The 26,569-nt window shown below is 37.2% G+C and overlaps 1 protein-coding gene and 1 long non-coding RNA gene across 52 annotated transcripts in view; both read left to right on the top strand.

Annotated features, from left to right (window-relative positions):
* Positions 1 to 26,569, top strand: part of LOC128020784 (calcium/calmodulin-dependent protein kinase type II subunit beta) — a 100,741-nt gene that overhangs the window by 13,240 nt on the left and 60,932 nt on the right. For all 50 annotated transcript variants that reach the window (XM_052607452.1, XM_052607457.1, XM_052607478.1 and 47 more), the window contains exons 3-4: positions 934 to 993; positions 1,198 to 1,252. In XM_052607452.1, the coding sequence (XP_052463412.1) occupies positions 934 to 993; positions 1,198 to 1,252 (115 nt within the window). The remainder of the gene's footprint in view (positions 1 to 933; positions 994 to 1,197; positions 1,253 to 26,569) is intronic.
* Positions 2,625 to 25,631, top strand: LOC128020792 (uncharacterized). 2 transcript variants are annotated; one of them, XR_008185393.1, is made up of 3 exons: positions 2,625 to 3,128; positions 15,079 to 16,798; positions 24,887 to 25,631. It is a non-coding gene; the product is annotated as an uncharacterized LOC128020792 (long non-coding RNA). The 2 variants fall into 2 exon arrangements; XR_008185394.1 differs by lacking the exon at positions 24,887 to 25,631 and adding an exon at positions 22,850 to 22,884.

Raw genomic sequence — 26,569 nt, forward strand, 5'->3', positions numbered from 1 at the left:
TGTGACACTGAAGACTGGAGGAATTAGATTTTACAATATATTCAAATAGAAAACGGTTATATAAATTGTAATTGTATTTAAGAATTTTACTATTCATTTTACTTTATTTCTTTGAACATTTAAATGATGGTGGGCATACGAGACTTATTTCAAATACAGAACTTTTAATGTCACTTTTCACAGTGTGAATGCAAACCTGACCCCCTTTACTGTCTTAATAAATATTCATGGTCTTATTGTGCATGGTTGATTGGTTTTCATAATCTTTCTTCATAATGCAGTGGCTCTCTCCACCTCTGCTGATGAAAGAAGGATGTGTGGGTGGGGAAAAACAATGATGATAATCAATTGTCTCGATCGAACCAAACCCCTGTGGATTAAATAGTGCCAACTTACTATTTCATGTTTTAGTCTCACACATGATTTCAGTGTAGTGTATCTGCATCAGCGTGGTTTTCCAACAGTCTGAATCTACTGCAGTGGTGCTATTATTTATAAATCAGATTAGATTGTATTTTTATATTTTCTGATTGATTTTTATTTGAAAGTTTTAGTAATTTAGTAAAGTCATGGTCTGCATAGTTTTAATTTGTTTTAGTATTTAGTTGGAGTTAAACTAAATGAAAATGAGATGTTTTATTTCAGTAAATTTGTAGATTTTTTTTTTAATGGTTAAAATTAACGGTAATAACCCTGATTTGCTGTAATATTTGAGAATCTGGCATATGATGATTAGTTAACTTGCAGTTCACTAAAATTAATGTGAAACTGAAAGAGCATGGTTTTCTAGTAGCTAAAGTTAATGAAATTGCAGAAAATAAAAAGATTTCTGCAAACTGTTAATTGTTTAAAAAAGCGTTTTTAACATTTAATTGTCCCATCTGCAGTTCCTCCATTACATGATGCTTAACACAGACCCAATTGTTTCCCCAGATCACCAGAAGCTGGAACGAGAAGCCCGTATCTGCCGCCTGCTCAAACATCCCAATATCGGTGAGTCTGTTAAAGTCAGCTTCACAAACTTCTCCGTTTATGACGAAATCAGTGTGAAATTAAGGATGCAGGTGCCACACGTTCTGATTTGAATGAGCTAAAGTGATCTCGAAAGCATATCTTTTCAGCCCATGAAACCGCTCCTTGAATTGTGCTGTTTGAGTTTGAGTGAATTGCAAATGAAATTCTTTCTCTTTAATGCAGTGCGGCTCCATGACAGTATATCAGAGGAAGGCTTCCATTACCTCTTATTTGACCTGTAAGTGCTTCCATATAACATGGTGCATCCTATCTCTATCTCTCTGCTTTGTTTGTGCACAGTGCGCTTCAGCAGACGCCCACTCACTCTACCTTCCCCTCGCATCTCTCTTTATCTCTCGCTCTCTCTCTCCTCCGCTCGCTCGAGAGCCAGTTTCCATAGCAACAGAGGAATCCTGCAGCAGGGGTTTCCCCCCCGAAGCCCCAGTGTTCTCTCTTCTAGAGGATTCCCCCATCCATACTGCGCTCCTCTCTCTCTCTCTCTCTCTCTCTCTCTTCTTGTCATGCACAACCACACTAGATCAATACAGCTGTCTTTAGTTTATCTTCCTTAACTGTACTTGTTTAATAAATGCTGCTTTATTTATTTATACTTGTGTATAATGTACATCATTCACATTATACGTACATTTATACGCTACTTTTGATACGAAAATGTGCACTTTAGTTTACTTGCGAATTGAAGAATGCCTTCTCTGCAGTAGAACTAAATACTGCGCCATTGCTTGAGCTAGTGTTGCTGTGTCAATCTGTTCTCATGCTGTTTTCACTTTTGGGGAATCAACCAAACAAGACCTAACCAAATTATAACACAAATCATCTTTCATTTATTTAATTTATTATTTTTGGTAAAATTGTTACTTCATTGATTCTTATTTTATTATTATTATTTATTATTATTATTATTTTATTAATATTTATGTAACCAAAAATATTTAATTTAAAATGTTGATTTGATCATTAATTTAATCATTATAATGTATTTGTTTTTATAATCATATTATTAGTTTCAATAGTAGTTATGTTTTACATTTATTAATTTATTACTTTATTTAATAATCATTTATTTTAATAATATTTTAATTTATATTACAATTATTTATTATCATTTATTTATTAGATGTCTTAGTTTTATTTGTTATTATTAGGTTATTTAATTTAAAATATTTAAATTAACAGCATTTTCATTTATTTAATTAATATTTGTATTTTATTTTATAATGTTGCTTGCATCCAAAAATATTTAATTTAACAATATAAACATATATTAATAACTTATTTTATTATATTTAATGTATTTATGTAGTATTAGTTTATTTTATTATTATATTAGTAGTACATTTGTAAATTAGAGAGAGAGATGATTTTACATTTTATTTTATTAATTTGTAATTTTATATTTAATTATTTTATTTATTTTAAATGTATTTATTTTTATTTTTTAAAGTTTTGTTTCATTTTGTTTGCATTCTTATTTTATCTTTTATTAGGGGCCAAGCACCGAAGGTGCGTAGGCACCTATTGTAATCGTTGGCGTTATTATTATTAGGGGCCAAGCACCGAAGGTGCGTAGGCACCTATTGTAATCGTTGGCGTTATTAGGGGCCAAGCACCGAAGGTGCGAAGGCACCTATTGTGTTTGTTGGCGTTATTAGGGGCCAAGCACCGAAGGTGCGAAGGCACCTATTGTGTTTGTTGGCGTTATTAGGGGCCAAGCACCGAAGGTGCGAAGGCACCTATTGTGTTCGTTGGCGTTATTAGGGGCCAAGCACCGAAGGTGCGTAGGCACCTATTGTTTTCGTTGGCGTTATTATTATTCTTCTTCTTCTTCTTCCGCCGCAAGTCTATGGCAGCCCATAGAACCGTTTGCGGGAAAGTTGTATAATTTGGCACACTGATAGAGGACAGTCCCAACATTAACTATAGCAAATTTGAAGCCTCTAAATCCTACTCTCTAGCGCCACCACTTGTCCAAACTTTCAATGTTTGTATGCTAATAACTTTTGAACCGTAAGCCAGAAAATGGAAATTCTTTTTTCCTCTGAATCCTTGGCTCAGGCCAAGTCGAATGAACCCCAAAATTCAAAAATCGCAAGGTTTAGTTTTTTCGCTATTTTCAATTATTCGAAAAACCTACTTTTTCGAACTCGTCCTAGACCGTTAGTCCGATTGCCACGAAAATTGGCTCAGATCATCTTCAGACCATGCTGGCACAAAGTTATGGAATTCAAGTTGATTCGTCCAACTGTTGTCGAATGACACGTAAACAAATTTGACGAAAAGCACGCAAACATGCACGTGAGGCTATATCCCGGCAACGGTTTGTCATATTGAGACCAAACTTGGCGTGTGTTATAACAAGCATGAACTGAGACTACCTGCTGTGTTTCGACACAGCGCCACCTAGTGGTCAGGAGATATGAAAAATGCATATTTTGGCTTATAACTACTGAACGGTTTGGCCAAAAATCACACAACTGGTCTCTTTAGATTCAGTGAGTCATGTCGAGTCGAATGATATCCAATTTTCCTGTGTCGGCCATTTTAGGCGTCGGCCATTTTGAATTATGTTTCAAAATGCTGTATTTTTTGAACGCAGCATCATATCGTTTCGCAAATAATTACAAAAATATTCGGCTCCATGCCCTGAAGGTACTCAAAAAGTTTGGTGGCAGCGCCACCTTGTGGCCAATAGTTATAATGAAATATCACATAAACGCTAATAACTTTTGAATAAATTAGTCTATTAAAATTAAAATGGTCTCGCTATATTCTGTGGGTCATGCCGAGAGTATTGATACCAATAATGTGAAAATTGGCCTTACTTCCTGTCCGCCATTTTGCTTAATGTTGAAAACCTACTTTTTCGAACTCCTCCTAGACCGTTAGCCCAATTTTCACCAAATTTGACGTGAATCATCTTCAGACCATGCTGGCAAAAAGTTATGGATTTTGTGTCGATATACGTAACGGTTCTCATTTAGCGCATCAACGAATTTGCTGGAAGGGTGCCAAAATGCATTTGAGGCTGTATCTCTGCAACACTTTGACATATTTGCACCAAACTTTGTATGTGTCATCGCCACCTCACACTGACCATGCCACATAAATTTGGTAACAGCGCCACCTATTGGTCAAGAGTAATAAACCATTCATTAACCATGAGTAATTACACTTTTTAAAATGCTAATAACTTTTTAGTCCATTAGCCTATTGCAACGAAACTGGGCTCAAAATATTCCCTGGCTTATGCCGATAACATAGATACCAAATATGCCAGTGTTTACTGAAGTTCCGGTCCACCATTTTGATTTATGTGGAAAACCTACTTTTTCGAACTCCTCATGAACCGTATGTCCAATTTTCACCAAATTCGAATTAGATGATCTTCAGACTATGTTGACACAAAGTTATGGATTTTGTGTCGATAGACAAAACCGTTTTCGCATACCAAAGCGACGAAGTTGAAACACAATGACAAAATGACACTTGAGGCTGCATCTCTGGAATGCTGTGGCATATTAACACCAAACTTTGTGTGTGTCATTGAAAAGTCAAACAGAGTACACCAAATTGATTTCATAACAGTGCCACCTATTGGTCAAACTTTATAAGCCAAGTAATCATGCTACTAGAGGTGGTATTATGATTTTTTTTTTGCCATTTCAATTACAATAATTCCAAAATTACTGTTATTGCTCATTAATGTATTTGGTGTGATGCTTCATGCCATGCTTAGCTCCTACATTTGCCGTTGGAGTGCTTGGCCCCGTAATTGCTGCTTGCAGCTATATTTAGGGGCCAAGCACCGAAGGTGCGTAGGCACCTATTGTAATCGTTGGCGTTATTATTATTCTGCTTCTTCTTCTTCTTCTTCTTCTTCTTCTTCTTCTTCCGCCGCAAGTCTATGGCAGCCCATAGAACCGATTGCGGGAAAGTTGTATAATTTGGCACACTGATAGAGGACAGTCCCACCATTAACTATAGCAAATTTGAAGTCTCTAACTCCAACTCTCTAGCGCCACCACTTGTCCAAACTTTCAATGTTTATATGCTAATAACTTTTGAACCGTAAGCCAGAAAATGGAAATTCTTTTTTCCTCTGAATCCTTGACTCAAGCCAAGTCGAATGAATCCCGAAATTCAAAAATCGCAAGGTTTAGTTTTTTCGCTATTTTCAATTTTTCGAAAAACCTACTTTTTCGAACTCGTCCTAGACGGTTAGTCCGATTTTCACGAAAATTGGCTCCGATCATCTTCAGACCATGATGGCAAAAAGTTATGGAATTCAAGTTGATTCGTCCAACCGTTGTCGAATTACACGTGTACAAATTTTACGAAAAGCATGCAAAAATACACGTGAGGCTATATCTCGGCAACGGTTTGTCATATTGAGACCAAACTTGGTGTGTGTTATAATAACCCTGACCTGAGACTACCTGCAGTGTTTCGACACAGCGCCACCTAGTGGTCAGGAGATATGAAAAATGCATATTTTGGCTTATAACTTCTGAATGGTTTGGCCAAAAATCACACATCTTGTCTCTTTAGATTCAGTGAGTCATGTCGAGTCGAATGATATCCAATTTTCCTGTGTCGGCCATTTTAGGCGTCGGCCATTTTGAATTATGTTTTAAAATGCTGTATTTTTTGAACGCAGCATCGTATCGATTCGCAAATAATTACAAAAATATTCGGCTCCATGCCCTGAAGGTACTCAAAAAGTTTGGTGGCAGCGCCACCTTGTGGCCAATAGTTATAATGAAATATCACATAAATGCTAATAACTTTTGAATAAATTAGACTATTAAAATTAAAATGGTCTCGCTTTATTCTGTGGGTCATGCCGCGAGCATTGATACCAATAATGTGAAAATTGGCTTTACTTCCTGTCCGCCATTTTGCTTAATGTTGAAAACCTACTTTTTCGAACTCCTCCTAGACCGTTAGTCCGATTTTCACCAAATTTGACGTGAATCATCGTCAGACCATGCTGGCAAAAAGTTATGGATTTCGTGTCGATATACGAAACGGTTGTCATTTAACGCATCAACGAATTTGCTGGAAAGGTGCCAAAATGCATTTGAGGCTGTATCTCTGCAACGCTTTGACATATTTGCACCAAATTTTGTATGTGTCATCGCCACCTCAGACTGACAATGCCACATAAATTTGGTAACAGCGCCACCTATTGGTCAAGAGTAATAAACCATTCATTAACCATGAATAATTACACTTGTAAAAATGCTAATAACTTTTTATTGCATTAGCCCATTAGAATGGAACTGGGCTCAAAATATTCCCTGGTTTATGCCGATAACATAGATACCAAATATACCATAGTAAGCTGAACTTCCGGTCCGCCATTTTGATTTATGTTGAAAACCTACTTTGTCGAACTCCTCATCAACCGTAGGTCTGATTTTCACCAAATTCGAATCAAATGATCTTCAGACTATGCTGACTCAAAGTTATGGCTTTTGAGTCGATAGACAAAACCGTTTTCGCATACCACATCGACGAATTTGAGGCACAATGAGAAAATGACACTTGAGGCTGTATCCCTGGAATGCTTTGGCATATTGACACCAAATTTTGTGTGTGTCATTGAAAAGTCACACAGAGTACACCAAATTGATTTTATAACAGTGCCACCTATTGGTCAAGCTTGATAAGCCAAGTAATCATGCTACTAGAGGTGGTATTATAATTTTTTTTTGCCATTTCAATTACAATAATTCCAAAATTGCTGTTATTGCTCATTAATGAATTTGGTGTGATGCTTCATGCGATGCTTAGCTCCTACATTTGCCGTTGGAGTGCTTGGCCCCGTAATTGCTGCTTGCAGCTATATTTAGGGGCCAAGCACCGAAGGTGCGTAGGCACCTATTGTTTTCGTTGGCGTTATTATTATTCTTCTTCTTCTTCCGCCGCAAGTCTATGGCAGCCCATAGAACCGTTTGCGGGAAAGTTATATAATTTGGCACACTGATAGAGGACAGTCCCAACATTAACTATAGCAAATTTGAAGCCTCTAACTCCTACTCTCTAGCGCCACCACTTGTCCAAACTTTCAATGTTTGTATGCTAATAACTTTTGAACCGTAAGCCAGAAAATGGAAATTCTTTTTTCCTCTGAATTCTTGGCTCATGCCAAGTCGAATGAACCCTAAAATTCAAAAATCGCAAGGTTTAGTTTTTTCGCTATTTTCAATTATTCGAAAAACCTACTTTTTCGAACTCGTGCTAGACGGTTAGTCCGATTGCCACGAAAATTGGCTCAGATCATCTTCAGACCATGCTGGCAAAAAGTTATGGAATTCAAGTTGATTCGTCCAACCATTGTCGAATGACACGTAAACAAATTTGACGAAAAGCACGCAAAAATGCACTTGAGGCTATATCTCAGCAACGGTTTGGCATATTGAGACCAAACTTGGCGTGTGTTATAACAAGCATGAACTGAGACTACCTGCAGTGTTTCGACACAGCGCCACCTAGTGGTCAGGAGATATGAAAAATGCATATTTTGGCTTATATCTTCTGAATGGTTTGGCCAAAAATCACACAACTGGTCTCTTTAGATTCAGTGAGTCATGTCGAGTCGTATGATATGCAAATTTCCCGTGTCAGCCATTTTAGGCGTCGGCCATTTTGAATTATGTTTTAAAATGCTGTATTTTTTCAACGCAGCATCGTATCGTTTCGCAAATAATTACAAAAATATTCGGCTCCATGCCCTGAATGTACTCAAAAAGCTTGGTGGCAGCGCCACCTTGTGGTCAAGAGTTATAATGAATTATCACAAAAATGCTAATAACTTTTGAGTAAATTAGACAATTGAAATGCAAATGGTCTCCCCGTATTCTTTGGGTCATGCCGAGAACATAGATACCAATTATGCCAAAATTGGCCATACTTCCTGTCCGCCATTTTGATTAATGTTGAAAACCTACTTTTTCGAACTCCTCCTAGACCGTTAGCCCAATTTTCACCAAATTTGACGTGAATAATCTTCAGACCATGCTGGCAAAAAGTTATGGATTTTGTGTCGATATACGTAACTGTTCTCATTTAGCGCATCAACGAATTTGCTGGAAGGGTGCCAAAATGCATTTGAGGCTGTATCTCTGCAACACTTTGACATATTTGCACCAAACTTTGTATGTGTCATCGCCACCTCACACTGACCATGCCACATAAATTTGGTAACAGCGCCACCTATTGGTCAAGAGTAATAAACCATTCATTAACCATGAGTAATTACACTTTTTAAAATGCTAATAACTTTTTAATGCATTAGCCTATTTGAAGGAAACTGGGCTCAAAATATTCCCTGGCTTATGCCGATAACATAGATACCAAATATACCACGGTAAGCTGAACTTCCGGTCCGCCATTTTGATTTATGTTGAAAACATACTTTTTCGAACTCCTGATCAACCGTATGTCCGATTTTCACCAAATTCGAATCAAATGATCTTCAGGCTATACTGATTCAAAGTTATGGATTTTGAGTCGATAGACAAAACCGTTTTCGCATACCACATCGACGAATTTGAGGCACAATGAGAAAATGACACTTGAGGCTGTATCCCTGGAATGCTTTGGCATATTGACACCAAACTTTGTGTGTGTCATTGAAAAGTCACACAGAGTACACCAAATTGATTTTATAACAGTGTCACCTATTGGTCAAGCTTGATAAACCAAGTAATCATGCTACTAGAGGTGGTATTGTTGTTTTTTTTTTTTTTGCCATTTCAAATACAATAATTCCAAAATTGCTGTTATTGCTCATTAATGTATTTGGTGTGATGCTTTATGCGATGCTTAGCTACTACATTTGCCGTTGGAGTGCTTGGCCCCGTAATTGCTGCTTGCAGCTATATTTAGGGGCCAAGCACCGAAGGTGCGTAGGCACCTATTGTTTTCGTTGGCGTTATTATTATTATTCTTCTTCTTCTTCCGCCGCAAGTCTATGGCAGCCCATAGAACCGATTGCGGGAAAGTTGTATAATTTGGCACACTGATAGAGGACATTCCTAACATTAACTATAGCAAATTTCAAGTCTCTAACTCCAACTCTCTAGCGCCACCACTTGTCCAAACTTTCAATGTTTATATGCTAATAACTTTTGAATCGTAAGCCAGAAAATGGAAATTCTTTTTTCCTCTGAATCCTTGGCTCAAGCCAAGTCGAATGAACCCTAAAATTCAAAAATCGCAAGGTTTAGTTTTTTCGCTAGCTTCAACTTTTCGAAAAACTTACTTTTTCGAACTCGTCCTAGACGGTTTGTCCGATTTCCACGAAAATTGGCTCAGATCATCAACAGACCATGCTGGCAAAAAGTTATGGAATTCAAGTTGATTCGTCCAACCGTTCTCGAATGACACGTGAACAAATATGACGAAAAGCACGCAAAAATACACGTGAGGCTATATCTCCGCAACGGTTTGGCGTATTGAGACCAAACTTGGTGTGTGTTATAATAAGCATGACCTGAGACTACCTGCAGTGTTTCGACACAGCGCCACCTAGTGGTCAGGAGATATGAAAAATGCATATTTTGGCTTATAACTTCTGAATGGTTTGGCCAAAAATTACAAAACTGGTCTCTGTAGATTCAGTGCGTCATGTCGAGTCGAATGATATCCAATTTTCCTGTGTCGGCCATTTTAGGCGTCGGCCATTTTGAATTATGATTTAAAATGCTGTATTTTTTGAACGCAGCATCGTATCGTTTCGCAAATAATTACAAAAATATTCGGCTCCATGCCCTGAAGGTACTCAAAAAGTTTGGTGGCAGCGCCACCTTGTGGCCAATAGTTATAATGAAATATCACATAAATGCTAATAACTTTTGAATAAATTAGTCTATTTAAATTAAAATGGTCTCGCTATATTCTGTGGGTCATGCCGAGAGTATTGATACCAATAATGTGAAAATTGGCCTTACTTCCTGTCCGCCATTTTGCTTAATGTTGAAAACCTACTTTTTCGAACTCCTCCTAGACCGTTAGCCCAATTTTCACCAAATTTAACGTGCATCATCTTCAGAACATGCTGGCAAAAAGTTATGGATTTTGTGTCGATATACGTAACGGTTCTCATTTAGCGCATCAACGAATTTGCTGGAAGGGTGCCAAAATGCATTTGAGGCTGTATCTCTGCAACACTTTGACATATTTGCACCAAACTTTGTATGTGTCATCGCCACCTCACACTGACCATGCCACATAAATTTGGTAACAGCGCCACCTATTGGTCAAGAGTAATAAACCATTCATTAACCATGAGTAATTACACTTTTTAAAATGCTAATAACTTTTTAATGCATTAGCCTATTTGAAGGAAACTGGGCTCAAAATATTCCCTGGCTTATGCCGATAACATAGATACCAAATATACCACAGTAAGCCGAACTTCCGGTCCGCCATTTTGATTTATGTTGAAAACCTACTTTTTCGAACTCCTCATCAACCGTATGTCCGATTTTCACCAAAATTGAATCAGATGATCTTCAGACTATGCTGACTCAAAGTTATGGATTTTGTGTCGATAGACAAAACCGTTTTCGCATACCACAGCGACGAATTTGAGGCACAATGCCAAAATGACACTTGAGGCTGTATCTCTGGAATGCTTTGGCATATTGACACCAAACTTTGTGTGTGTCATTGAAAAGTCACACAGAGTACACCAAATTGATTTTATAACAGTGCCGACTATTGGTCAAACTTGATAAGCCAAGTAATCATGCTAATAGAGGTGGTATTATGATTTTTATTTAGCCATTTCAATTACAATAATCCTAAAATTGCAGTTATTGCTCATTAATGTATTTGGTGTGATGACCGTGCTGACAAAAAGTTATGGATTTCGTGTCAATAGACAAACCGTTTTTGTACAGCGCTGCTTCAGATGTCAGGCATCTTCACAAAATGAGTCTGAGGCTATATCTCTGCAAAGCTTTGTTGTAATTAAGCCAAACTTGTGTGTGCCATTGTCTAACATGGAGAATAGGCTCACAGACACTCACACACAGAAATGAAATGGTTCAACTATTATATGAATAATCAATAAGCATGATTACACACACACACACACACACAGAGAGAGAAGTACATGCCAACACATTTTGTTGTATGTAGATATTTGAAATAAATTATAGGTGACACACACAACTCACAGAAAGACTTCTTTTCTTACATTTCTATGTCAGGTTTCATTGCATTCATATTCTGACATAATAGTAAACATTTGATATACATGTATGAATAAATTGTTGAACTTTCACTCAATGTGATCTTAAATGCTTGAACAGTAATATTAAATAATAGTAATATATATTTTTCTAGATGAATCAATCATCGAGACAATGAACTGTAATGTTTTAGTCTTTAGTGAGCCCATTAGTGGTCTTCCAGTGACATCTAGTGGTCGTAAATGCAATTTATCATACAACACTGTCTCTTTAACCTTTATAACTGTTATATGTTGTCTTAATTTCATTCCAAAGAAGCATACGCAATTTATGTATAATTTCACAGTCTAGATAATAGTACTGCACTGATTTTAAATAACCTAGATATGGCTGACAGTAAAAGAATAGAACAGAATTACAGACACACACAAACATGAAATGTTTAAACTAGTATATTAATACTCAATAAGCATGCTTAAACCCACACACAGATGCACACATTTTGTTATATATATAGATAATTAAAATAAATGATGGGTGATAAAACCTATTGCAAGTCTTCTGTTTTTATGGGCTTCTATGTCATTTTTCAGGTTTCATTGCAATCATAATCTGGCATAATTATAAACATTAGATATATCTGTATGAATAAATTGGTAAACTTTGACTCAATGTGATCTGAAATGCTTGAACAGTAATATTAAATAATAGTAATATAATTTTTTTCTAGATGAATCCCTCAACAAGCCCATAAACTGTAATGTTTTAGTCTTTAGTGAGCTCATTAGTGGTCTTCCGGTGACATCTAGTGGTTATAATTGCAATTTTTTAGTTATAACGATTTTTTCGAAAAATGCTAATAACTTTTGCATACATTAGCCTATTGTAACAAAGCTGATGTTGATAGATTCCTTGGGTCATGCCGAAAACACCGATACCCCATTTGTCAATTTTGGCAAAATTTCCTGTCCGCCATTTTGATTCATGTTGAAAACCTACTTTTTCGAACTCCTCCTAGACCGTTGCTCAGATTTTCACCAAATTTGATTTGGATCATCTTCAGACCATGCTGGCAAAAAGTTATGGAATTTGTGTTGATACACGTAACCGTTTTCAATTAGCGTACCAACGAATTTGCTGGAAAGATGCCAAACTGCATCTGAGGCTGTATCTCTGCAAAGGTTGGAGATATTTACACAAAACTTAATATGTGACATTGTCACATCACATTGACCACGCCACATCATTTTGGTCACAGCGCCACCTATTGGTCAAGAGTAATAAACCAATCAATAACCGCTAATTATTACATTTCCAATAATGCTAATAACTTTTGATTGCATTAGCCTATTATCATGAAACATGTCTCAAAATGTTCCTTGGGACATGCCGACAACATGCATACCAATTATGTCATATTAAGCAAAACTTCCTGTCCGCCATTTTGATTCATGTTGAAAACCTTTTTTTTTAAACTCATCCTCAACCGTTTGTCCGATTTTCACCAAAATTGAATCAGATCATCTTCAGACCGTGCTGACAAAAAGTTATGGATTTCGTGTCAATAGACGAAACCGTTTTTGTACAGCGCTGCTTCAGATGTCAGGCATCTTCACAAAATGAGTCTGAGGCTATATCTCTGCAAAGCCCATTAGTGGTCTTCCAGTGACATCTAGTGGTCGTAAATGCAATTTATCATACAAGACTGTCTCTTTAACCTTCATAACTGTTATATGTTGTCTTAATTTCATTCCAAAGAAGCATACGCAATTTATGTATAATTTCACAGTCTAGATAATAGTACTGCACTGATTTTAAATAACCTAGATATGGCTGACAGTAAAAGAATAGAACAGAATTACAGACACACACAAACATGAAATGTTTAAACTAGTATATTAATACTCAATAAGCATGCTTAAACCCACACACAGATGCACACATTTTGTTATATATATAGATAATTAAAATAAATGATGGGTGATAAAACCTATTGCAAGTCTTCTGTTTTTATGGGCTTCTATGTCATTTTTCAGGTTTCATTGCAATCATAATCTGGCATAATTATAAACATTAGATATATCTGTATGAATAAATTGGTAAACTTTGACTCAATGTGATCTGAAATGCTTGAACAGTAATATTAAATAATAGTAATATACATTTTTTCTAGATGAATCCCTCAACAAGCCCATAAACTGTAATGTTTTAGTCTTTAGTGAGCTCATTAGTGGTCTTCCGGTGACATCTAGTGGTTATAATTGCAATTTTTTATTCAACACTGGGTTTTGAAGCTTTATAAATATTACAGTGTTCTTTTTTACCTAATCTCTGTTAAATTTTGCATGATTGTTTAGAAAAAATACAGATCTAATGCATGTGTGATTATATTACCCCCTTTTTTTTTTTTGCAGTTTAATGCCATTCACAACAGAAATCTTTTGTTTTTTAGGCCATTTTAACTGTTATAGCATCAGCTATTTTCTGATCTTAATGAAACTTTGCATGCTTGGTGGGTCATCTTTCACATGTTATAACCAAGTTTCATAAAGTTTTGAGTTTTTGTTTCAGTTTTATAGGCTTTAGGTTACATGTGGCCACGGCCCTTTCCTAAAAGACCTCTTATAGCTAACCAAAGGACAAAATGCAACATATTTTTGAAAATTATTGATCTAGACAGTCCAGAGAATATTATTGCAGTGGTTTGATCAAGACTGAACAAAAAACCAGGTGACCCAAAACATTCAAATTCGTGGACCAATTTTACGAAAAAGGCTATAACTCGGGAACAAAATGAGATATCTTCACCAAACTCAGAACTCATATGCATGAACAAAAACTTTAGTCAAATTATTATTTTTTTTCCATATCTGCCACTTGGTGGCGCTACATGATGAAAGAAAATCAAATGGCTATAACTAAGCAACCGTCGATCCAATCAACTTGAAAATTGATATGGCCCAATGTGGCACAAGTGCTCTATGAGGAATTTCACTTATCTTAAAAAACATGTCTGCCATTGGCCAAACAACTTTAAGCACCTATTTGACAAGGTTAATGGAAGTCGATCGGAACGAAACTCGGTGGGCATGTTCGACTCATTGCCCTAAAGGTCTGTAAGTATTTTGAAAGAAATTGCCCACAACATTGTCACCTCCCACAGAACACAACAAAGCGATTTGATTACAGCGCCACCTATTTTCCAAAAATGATAATGCATCATTTTACTGGAGTTTTACTGGCTGTTTCAATTACACTCTTCCAATAATTGCTTTTCTTACTCGTTGCATTTGGTCTGATGCTCCATGCCATGCTTAGCTCCTCGCTGTGGAACTTTTATTAACGATTTTCAGCCATTTCAATTACAATCATGCAATTATTAATTTCATTATTCATTGTTGCATTTGGTCTGATGCTACATATGCTTAGCTCCTGATGTTGCCGCTGGAATGCTTGGCCCCGTGATTGCTGCTTGCAGCTATATTTATTAGGGGCCAAGCACCGAAGGTGCGTAGGCACCTATTGTAATCGTTGGCGTTATTATTATTCTTCTTCTTCTTCTTCTTCTTCTTCTTCCGCCGCAAGTCTATGGCAGCCCATAGAACCGATTGCGGGAAAGTTGTATAATTTGGCACACTGATAGAGGACAGTCCCAACATTAACTATAGCAAATTTGAAGTCTCTATCTCCTACTCTCTAGCGCCACCACTTGTCCAAACTTTCAATGTTTGTATGCTAATAACTTTTGAACCGTAAGCCAGAAAATGGAAATTCTTTTTTCCTCTGAATCCTTGGCTCATGCCAAGTCGAATGAACCCCAAAATTCAAAAATCGCAAGGTTTAGTTTTTTCGCTATTTTCAATTATTCGAAAAACCTACTTTTTCGAACTCGTCCTAGACGGTTAGTCCGATTGCCACGAAAATTGGCTCAGATCATCTTCAGACCATGCTGGCAAAAAGTTATGGAATTCAAGTTGATTCGTCCAACTGTTGTCGAATGACACGTAAACAAATTTGACGAAAAGCACGCAAACATGCACGTGAGGCTATATCCCGGCAACGGTTTGTCATATTGAGACCAAACTTGGCGTGTGTTATAACAAGCATGAACTGAGACTACCTGCAGTGTTTCGACACAGCGCCACCTAGTGGTCAGGAGATATGAAAAATGCATATTTTGGCTTATAACTACTGAATGGTTTGGCCAAAAATCACACAACTGGTCTCTTTAGATTCAGTGAGTCATGTCGAGTCAAATGATATCCAAATTTCCTGTGTCGGCCATTTTAGGCGTCGGCCATTTTGAATTATGATTTAAAATGCTGTATTTTTTGAACGCAGCATCGTATCGTTTCGCAAATAATTACAAAAATATTCGGCTCCATGCCCTGAAGGTACTCAAAAAGTTTGGTGGCAGCGCCACCTTGTGGCCAATAGTTATAATGAAATATCACATAAATGCTAATAACTTTTGAATAAATTAGTCTATTAAAATTAAAATGGTCTCGCTATATTCTGTGGGTCATGCCGAGAGTATTGATACCAATAATGTGAAAATTGGCCTTACTTCCTGTCCGCCATTTTGCTTAATGTTGAAAACCTACTTTTTCGAACTCCTCCTAGACCGTTAGCCCAATTTTCACCAAATTTGACGTGCATCATCTTCAGACCATGCTGGCAAAAAGTTATGGATTTTGTGTCGATATACGTAACGGTTCTCATTTAGCGCATCAACGAATTTGCTGGAAGGGTGCCAAAATGCATTTGAGGCTGTATCTCTGCAACACTTTGACATATTTGCACCAAACTTTGTATGTGTCATCGCCACCTCACACTGACCATGCCACATAAATTTGGTAACAGCGCCACCTATTGGTCAAGAGTAATAAACCATTCATTAACCATGAGTAATTACACTTTTTAAAATGCTAATAACTTTTTAATGCATTAGCCTATTTGAAGGAAACTGGGCACAAAATATTCCCTGGCTTATGCCGATAACATAGATACCAAATATACCACGGTAAGCTGAACTTCCGGTCCGCCATTTTGATTTATGTTGAAAACATACTTTTTCGAACTCCTGATCAACCGTATGTCCGATTTTCACCAAATTCGAATCAAATGATCTTCAGGCTATACTGATTCAAAGTTATGGATTTTGAGTCGATAGACAAAACCGTTTTCGCATACCACATCGACGAATTTGAGGCACAATGAGAAAATGACACTTGAGGCTGTATCCCTGGAATGCTTTGGCATATTGACACCAAACGTTGTGTGTGTCATTGAAAAGACACACAGAGTACACCAAATTGATTTTATAACAGTGTCACCTATTGGTCAAGCTTGATAAACCAAGTAATCATGCTACTAGAGGTGGTATTGGTGTTTTTTTTTTTTGCCATTTCAAATACAATAATTCCAAAATTGCTGTTATTGCTCATTAATGTATTTGGTGTGATGCTTTATGCGATGCTTAGCTACTACATTTGCCGTTGGAGTGCTTGGCCCCGTAATTGCTGCTTGCAGCTATATTTAGGGGCCAAGCACCGAAGGTGCGAGGCACCTATTGTTTTTGTTCCGGTTCTTATTATTATTATTATTATTATTATTATTCTTCCGACTGGGAGTCTATGGCAGCCCATAGAACCGAATGCGGGAAAGTTGTTTTGGTTTGACATTCTGATAGAGGACAGTGCCAACATTTAGTACACCAATTTTGGTGTGTCTAAGACATTCCCTCTAGCGCCACCAACTGTCCGAAATTTCACTTTAATTTTGTTAATAACTTTTTAACCGTAAGTCCAATCAACAAAATTCTTTTTTCCTCTGATTTCTGAGCTCATGCCGATTCGATTGCACCCTATGCCGTCATTTTCTGTCATAGAAATTTGGCCGCCATTTTGAATTCTTTGAAAAACCTACTTTTTCGAACTCGTCCTAGACGGTTTGTCCGATTCACACGAAAATTGAACCAGATCATCTTCAGGCAGGGCTGACCAAAAGTTATGCAAATCAAATTGATTCGTCAAACCGTTTTCGAAAAACGCTCAAACAAATTTTACGAAACGCTTAGAAAAACAGTCGTAAGGCTGTATCTCTGCAACGATTTATCGTATTCAGACCAAACCTGGTACATGTCATAACAAGCATGACCTGAGGCTACTTGCTGCGTTTCGGCGCAGCGCCACCTACTGGTCCGGAGATATGAAAAATTGCTATTTTTGCTTATAATTTCTAAACAGTTTGTCCAAAAATCATAACATTGGTCTTGTTAGATTCAGGGCAACATGCCGAGTCGACTGATATCAAATTTTACCATTTCGGCCATTTTGTCTGTCGGCCATTTTGAATTTTGTGCTAAAATGCTGTATTTTCAGAACGCATCAACGGATTGTTACGAAACATGGTATGGGTCATCAGCACAATGTCCTGAAGGAGTGTGAGAAGTTTCGAAACAGCGCCACCTAGTGGTGATCATCCTTTTTTAAATGCTTATAACCTTGGGTGTGGTCGACTTATTTTCTCGAGACTCACCAAATTAGACTCCTGAAACCTTACAGAGTCCTACGATACCAAACATGCTAGGTTTCGCCTTACGGTTTGTGTAGCGTTGTGATTTAGCGCTTAAAAAACATCTGGCTATATCTTCGAAACCACTTGTCTGATCGAGACGAAACCACCGTCAGAAGTTCGGAAACATAGGTCGATAGCTATACGCCAATGCCCAAATGCCAAAATATTGATGGTAAGGTGTAGTAATATTCAATCAAAGTCAAGAGTCAGTCATTTTTTACGTGCTTTTTCATATAAATGTCTATAACTCTGAAGTGAATTGAGATATTTTCACCAAAATTGACACACATATGTATGGGCTCACTCTGAGCACACATAAAAAGAAATGGTGGGACTGAGCCTCTTGGTGGCGCTATAATAGAACAAAATATGAAATTATCATTGACTTCAATACAGTTTTGTGAAATAAAATGCAATACTAAACAAATGCATTGATGTAATATTACGAAACTCAGAATGTGCCAACAACACCATCCCCTGAAGGTAATCAAAATATTTTGAAACACCGCCACCTAGTGGTCAACAGTTATAACTCAATTTAAATAAAGGCTAATAACTTTTGAATAAATCTGGCTATTGACATGACGCTGGTCTTTTTAGATTCCTTGGGTCAAGTCGAGAACATAGATACAAAGTTTTCCTTATTTGGCTGAACTTCCTGTCCGCCATTTTGATTAATGTTGAAAACTTACTTTTTCGAACTCCTCCTAGACCGTTAGTCAGATTTTCACCAAATTTGACGTGGATCATCTTCAGACCATGCTGGCAAAATCTTAGGGATTTCGTTTCGATATACGAAACTGTTCTCATTTAGCGCATCAACGAAGCTGCTGGAAGGGTTCCAAAATGCATTTGAGGGTGTATCTCAGCAAAGCTTTGACATATTTGCACCAAACTTTGTATGTGTCATCGTCACCTCACACTGACCATTCCAAACTAATTTGGTAACAGCGCCACCTATTGGTTACACGTGATAAGCAAATAAATCCTATTACTAGTTGTTGTGTTTATTGTTTTCAAGCCATTTTGCCTAAAATAATCTTAAAACTTTCTTAATTACTCATTCCTGCCGTTCGTCTGAAGCTTGCTTCTGTAGTGCTTGGCCCCGTTATTGCTGCTTGCAGCTATATTTATTATTATTATTCTTCTTCTTCCACCCCAAGTCTATGGTAGCCCATAGAACCGATTGCGGGAAAGTTGTATAATTTGGCACACTAATAGAGGACTGTCTGAACATTAACCGTAGCAAATTTGAAGTCTCTAACTCAAACTCTCTAGCGCCACCAATTGTCTAAACTTTCAAAAACTTGATGCTAATAACTCTTGAACCGTAAGCCACAAAATGAAAATTCTTTTTTCCTGTGATTCCTTGGCTCATGCCGAGTCGAATGGACACTGAAATTCAAAAATCGCAAGGCTTAGTTTTTTCGCTATCGTCAATTGTTCGTAAAACCTACTTTTTCGAACTCGTCCTAGGCCGTTGCACCGATTGTCACGAAAATTGAATCAGATAATCTTCAGACCATGCTGGCAAAAAGTTATGGAATTCAAGTTGATTTCTCAAACCGTTTCCGAATATCTCATGAACGAATTCTTCGAAAAGCACGCAAACGTGAACGTGAGGCTATATCTCCGCAACGGTTTGGCCTATTGAGACCAATCTTGGTGGGTCTTATAACAACCATTCCCTGGGACTACCTGCAGTGTTTCGGCGCTGTGCCCCCTAGTGGTCAGGAGATATGAAAAATGCATGTTTTTGCTCATAACTTCTGAACGGTTTTGCCAAAAATCACAAAAGTGGTGTCTTTAGATTCAGTGCATCATTCTGAGTCGAATGATACCGAATTTTCCCAACTCGGCCATTTTGGGCGTCGGCCATTTTGAATTTAGTTGTAAATTGCTGTATCTTAAGAATGAAGTTCCGTATCGTTTCGCAAATAATTACAAAAATGTCCGGCTCCATGCCCTGAATGTACACAAAAAAATTGGGGGCAGCGCCACCTTGTGGTCAATAGTTATAACGATTTTTTCGAAAAATGCTAATAACTTTTGCATACATTAGCCTATTGTAACAAAGCTGATGTTGATAGATTCCTTGGGTCATGACGAGAACACCGATACCCCATTTGTCAATTTTGGCAAAATTTCCTGTCCGCCATTTTGATTCATGTTGAAAACCTACTTTTTCGAACTCCTCCTAGACCGTTGCTCAGATTTTCACCAAATTTGATTTGGATCATCTTCAGACCATGCTGGCAAAAAGTTATGGAATTTGTGTCGATACACGTAACCGTTTTCAATTAGCGTACCAACGAATTTGCTGGAAAGATGCCAAACTGCACCTGAGGCTGTATCTCTGCAAAGGTTGGAGATATTTACACAAAACTTAATATGTGACATTGTCACATCACATTGACCACGCCACATCATTTTGGTCACAGCGCCACCTATTGGTCAAGAGTAATAAACCAATCAATAACCGCTAATTTTTACATTTCCAATAATGCTAATAACTTTTGATTGCATTAGCCTATTATCATGAAACATGTCTCAAAATGTTCTTTGGGACATGCCGACAACATACATACCAATTATGTCATATTAAGCAAAACTTCCTGTCCGCCATTTTGATTCATGTTGAAAACCTTTTTTTTTAAACTCATCCTCAACCGTTTGTCTGATTTTCACCAAAATTGAATCAGATCATCTTCAGACCGTGCTGACAAAAAGTTATGGATTTCGTGTCAATAGACGAAACCGTTTTTGTACAGCGCTGCTTCAGATGTCAGGCATCTTCACAAAATGAGTCTGAGGCTCTATCTCTGTATATACACACACACACAGAGAGAGAGAAGTACATGCCCACACATTTTGTTGTATGTAGATATTTGAAATAAATTATAGGTGACACACAACTCACAGAAAGACTTCTTTTCTTACATTTCTATGTCAGGTTTCATTGCATTCATATTCTGACATAATAGTAAACATTTGATATACATGTATGAATAAATTGTTGAACTTTCACTCAATGTGATCTTAAATGCTTGAACAGTAATATTAAATAATAGTAATATATATTTTTCTAGATGAATCAATCATCGAGACAATGAACTGTAATGTTTTAGTCTTTAGTGAGCCCATTAGTGGTCTTCCAGTGACATCTAGTGGTCGTAAATGCAATTTATCATACAAGACTGTCTCTTTAACCTTTATAACTGTTATATGTTGTCTTAATTTCATTCCAAAGAAGCATACGCAATTTATGTATAATTTCACAGTCTAGATAATAGTACTGCACTGATTTTAAATAACCTAGATATGGCTGACAGTAAAAGAATAGAACAGAATTACAGACACACACAAACATGAAATGTTTAAACTAGTATATTAATACTCAATAAGCATGCTTAAACCCACACACAGATGCACACATTTAGTTATATATAGATAATTAAAATAAATGATGGGTGATAAAACCTATTGCAAGTCTTCTGTTTTTATGGGCTTCTATGTCATTTTTCAGGTTTCATTGCAATCATAATCTGGCATAATTATAAACATTAGATATATCTGTATGAATAAATTGGTAAACTTTGACTCAATGTGATCTGAAATGCTTGAACAGTAATATTAAATAATAGTAATATACATTTTTTCTAGATGAATCCCTCAACAAGCCCATAAACTGTAATGTTTTAGTCTTTAGTGAGCTCATTAGTGGTCTTCCGGTGACATCTAGTGGTTATAATTGCAATTTTTTATTCAACACTGGGTTTTGAAGCTTTATAAATATTACAGTGTTCTTTTTTACCTAATCTCTGTTAAATTTTGCATGATTGTTTAGAAAAAATACAGATCTAATGCATGTGTGATTATATTACCCCTTTTTTTTGCAGTTTAATGCCATTCACAACAGAAATCTTTTGTTTTTGGCCATTTTAACTGTTATAGCACCAGCTATTTTCTGATCTTAATGAAACTTTGCATGCTTGGTGGGTCATCTTTCACATGTTATAACCAAGTTTCATAAAGTTTTGAGTTTTTGTTTCAGTTTTATAGGCTTTAGGTTACATGTGGCCACGGCCCTTTCCTAAATGACCTCTTATAGCTAACCAAAGGACAAAATGCAACATATTTTTGAAAATTATTGATCTAGAGAGTCCAGAGAATATTATTGCAGTGGTTTGATCAAGACTGAACAAAAAACCAGGGGACCCAAAACATTCAAATTCGTGGACCAATTTTACGAAAAATGCTATAACTCGGGAACAAAATGAGATATCTTCACCAAACTCAGAACTCATATGCATGAACAAAAACTTTAGTCAAATTATTATTTTTTTCCATATCTGCCACTTGGTGGCGCTACAGGATGAAAAAAAATCAAATGGCTATAACTAAGCAACCGTTGATCCAATCAACTTGAAAATTGATATGGCCCAATGTGGCACAAGTGCTCTATGAGGAATTTCACTTATCTTAAAAAACATGGCCGCCATTGGCCAAACAACTTTAAGCACCTATTTGACAAGGTTAATGGAAGTCGATCGGAACGAAACTCGGTGGGCATGTTCGACTCATTGCCCTAAAGGTCTGTAAGTATTTTGAAAGAAATTGCCCACAACATTGTCACCTCCCACAGAACACAACAAAGCGATTTGATTACAGCGCCACCTATTTTCCAAAAATGATAATGCATCATTTTACTGGAGTTTTACTGGCTGTTTCAATTACACTCTTCCAATAATTGCTTTTCTTACTCGTTGCATTTGGTCTGATGCTCCATGCCATGCTTAGCTCCTCGCTGTGGAACTTTTATTAACGATTTTCAGCCATTTCAATTACAATCATGCAATTATTAATTTCATTATTCATTGTTGCATTTGGTCTGCTTAGCTCCTGATGTTGCCGCTGGAATGCTTGGCCCCGTGATTGCTGCTTGCAGCTATATTTAGGGGCCAAGCACCGAAGGTGCGAAGGCACCTATTGTGTTTGTTGGCGTTATTATTAGGGGCCAAGCACCGAAGGTGCGTAGGCACCTATTGTTTTCGTTGGCGTTATTATTATTATTCTTCTTCTTCTTCTTCCGCCGCAAGTCTATGGCAGCCCATAGAACCGATTGCGGGAAAGTTGTATAATTTGGCACACTGATAGAGGACAGACCCAACATTAACTATAGCAAATTTGAAGTCTCTAACTCCTACTCTCTAGCGCCACCACTTGTCCAAACTTTCAATGTTTGTATGCTAATAACTTTTGAACCGTAAGCCAGAAAATGGAAATTCTTTTTTCCTCTGAATCCTTGACTCATGCCAAGTCGAATGAACCCCAAAATTCAAAAATCGCAAGGTTTAGTTTTTTCGCTATTTTCTATTTTTCGAAAAACATACTTTTTCGAACTCGTCCTAGACGGTTAGTCCGATTGCCACGAAAATTGGCTCAGATCATCTTCAGACCATGTTGGCAAAAGTTATGGAATTCAAGTTGATTTGTCCAACCGTTGTCGAATGACACGTAAACAAATTTGACGAAAAGCACACAAAAATGCACTTGAGGCTATATCTCAGCAACGGTTTGGCATATTGAGACCAAACTTGGTGTATGTTATAATAAGCATGACCTGAGACTACCTGCAGTGTTTCGACACAGCGCCACCTAGTGGTCAGGAGATATGAAAAATGCATATTTTGGCTTATATCTTCTGAATGGTTTGGCCAAAAATCACACAACTGGTCTCTTTAGATTCAGTGAGTCATGTCGAGTCGAATGATATCCAATTTTCTTGTGTCGGCCATTTTAGGCGTCGGCCATTTTGAATTATGATTTAAAATGCTGTATTTTTTGAACGCAGCATCGTATCGATTCGCAAATAATTACAAAAATATTCGGCTCCATGCCCTGAAGGTACTCAAAAAGTTTGGTGGCAGCGCCACCTTGTGGCCAATAGTTATAATGAAATATCACATAAATGCTAATAACTTTTGAATAAATTAGACTATTAAAATTAAAATGGTCTCGCTTTATTCTGTGGGTCATGCCGAGAGCATTGATACCAATAATGTGAAAATTGGCCTTACTTCCTGTCCGCCATTTTGCTTAATGTTGAAAACCTACTTTTTCGAACTCCTCCTAGACCGTTAGTCCGATTTTCACCAAATTTGACGTGAATCATCGTCAGACCATGCTGGCAAAAAGTTATGGATTTCGTGTCGATATACGAAACGGTTGTCATTTAACGCATCAACGAATTTCCTGGAAGGGTGCCAAAATGCATTTGAGGCTGTATCTCTGCAACGCTTTGACATATTTGCACCAAACTTTGTATGTGTCATCGCCACCTCAGACTGACAATGCCACATAAATTTGGTAACAGCGCCACCTATTGGTCAAGAGTAATAAACCATTCATTAACAATGAATATTTACACTTTTAAAAATGCTAATAACTTTTTAGTCCATTAGCCTATTGCAACGAAACTGGGCTCAAAATATTCCCTGGCTTATGCCGATAACATAGATACCAAATATGCCAGTGTTTACTGAAGTTCCGGTCCACCATTTTGATTTATGTGGAAAACCTACTTTTTCGAACTCCTCATGAACCGTAGGTCCAATTTTCACCAAATTCGAATCAAATGATCTTCAGACTATGTTGACATAAAGTTATGGATTTTGTGTCGATAGACAAAACCGTTTTCGCATACCAAAGCGACGAAGTTGAAACACAAAGACAAAATGACACTTGAGGCTGCATCTCTGGAATGCTGTGGCATATTAACACCAAACTTTGTGTGTGTCATTGAAAAGTCAAACAGAGTACACCAAATTGATTTCATAACAGTGCCACCTATTGGTCAAACTTTATAAGCCAAGTAATCATGCTACTAGAGGTGGTATTATGATTTTTTTTGCCATTGCAATTACAATAATTCCAAAATTACTGTTATTGCTCATTAATGTATTTGGTGTGATGCTTCATGCCATGCTTAGCTCCTACATTTGCCGTTGGAGTGCTTGGCCCCGTAATTGCTGCTTGCAGCTATATTTAGGGGCCAAGCACCGAAGGTGCGTAGGCACCTATTGTTTTCGTTGGCGTTATTATTATTCTTCTTCTTCTTCCGCCGCAAGTCTATGGCAGCCCATAGAACCGTTTGCGGGAAAGTTGTATAATTTGGCACACTGATAGAGGACAGTCCCAACATTAACTATAGCAAATTTGAAGCCTCTAACTCCTACTCTCTAGCGCCACCACTTGTCCAAACTTTCAATGTTTGTATGCTAATAACTTTTGAACCGTAAGCCAGAAAATGGAAATTCTTTTTTCCTCTGAATCCTTGGCTCAAGCCAAGTCGAATGAACCCTAAAATTCAAAAATCGCAAGGTTTAGTTTTTTCGCTATTTTCAACTTTTCGAAAAACTTACTTTTTCGAACTCGTCCTAGACGGTTTGTCCGATTTTCACGAAAATTGGCTCAGATCATCAACAGACCATGCTGGCAAAAAGTTATGGAATTCAAGTTGATTCGTCCAACCGTTCTCGAATGACACGTGAAAAAATATGACGAAAAGCACGCAAAAATACACGTGAGGCTATATCTCCGCAACGGTTTGGCGTATTGAGACCAAACTTGGTGTGTGTTATAATAAGCATGACCTGAGACTACCTGCAGTGTTTCGACACAGCGCCACCTAGTGGTCAGGAGATATGAAAAATGCATATTTTGGCTTATAACTTCTGAATGGTTTGGCCAAAAATTACAAAACTGGTCTCTGTAGATTCAGTGCGTCATGTCGAGTCGATTGATATCCAATTTTCCCGTGTCGGCCATTTTAGGCGTCGGCCATTTTGAATTATGTTTCAAAATGCTGTATTTTTTGAACGCATCATCGTATCGTTTCGCAAATAATTACAAAAATATTCGGCTCCATGCCCTGAAGATACTCAAAAAGTTTGGTGGCAGCGCCACCTTGTGGCCAATAGTTATAATGAAATATCACATAAATGCTAATAACTTTTGAATAAATTAGACTATTAAAATTAAAATGGCCTCCCTATATTCTGTGGGTAAAGCCGAGAGCATTGATACCAATTATGCGAATATTGGCCATACTTCCTGTCCGCCATTTTGATTAATGTTGAAAACCTACTTTTTCGAACTCCTCCTAGACCGTTAGTCCGATTTTCACCAAATTTGACGTGTATCATCTTCAGACCATGCTGGCAAAAAGTTATGGATTTCGTGTCGATATATGAAACGGTTCTCATTAAGCGCATCAACGAATTTGTTGGAAGGGTGCCAAAATGCATTTGAGGCTGTATCTCTGCAACGCTTTGACATATTTACACCAAACTTTGTACGTGTCATCGCTACCTCACACTGACCATGCCACATAAATTTGGTAACAGCGCCACCTATTGGTCAAGAGTAATAAACCATTCATTACCCATGAATAATTACACTTATAAAAATGCTAATAACTTTTTAATGCATTAGCCTATTGCAACGAAACTGGTCTCAAAATATTCCCTGGTTTATGCCGAAAACATAGATACCAAATATGCCAGATTAAGCTGAACTTCCGGTCCGCCATTTTGATTTATGTTGAAAACCTACTTTTTGAACTCCTCATCAGCCGTTAGTCCAATTTTCACCAAAATTTAATCAGATGATCTTCAGACTGTGCTGACAAAAAGTTATGAATTTTGTGTCGATAGACAAAACCGTTTTTGCATACCACAGCGACGAAC

The sequence above is a fragment of the Carassius gibelio genome, chromosome A10 (assembly GCF_023724105.1).
Source record: "Carassius gibelio isolate Cgi1373 ecotype wild population from Czech Republic chromosome A10, carGib1.2-hapl.c, whole genome shotgun sequence".
Taxonomy (NCBI): domain Eukaryota; kingdom Metazoa; phylum Chordata; class Actinopteri; order Cypriniformes; family Cyprinidae; genus Carassius; species Carassius gibelio.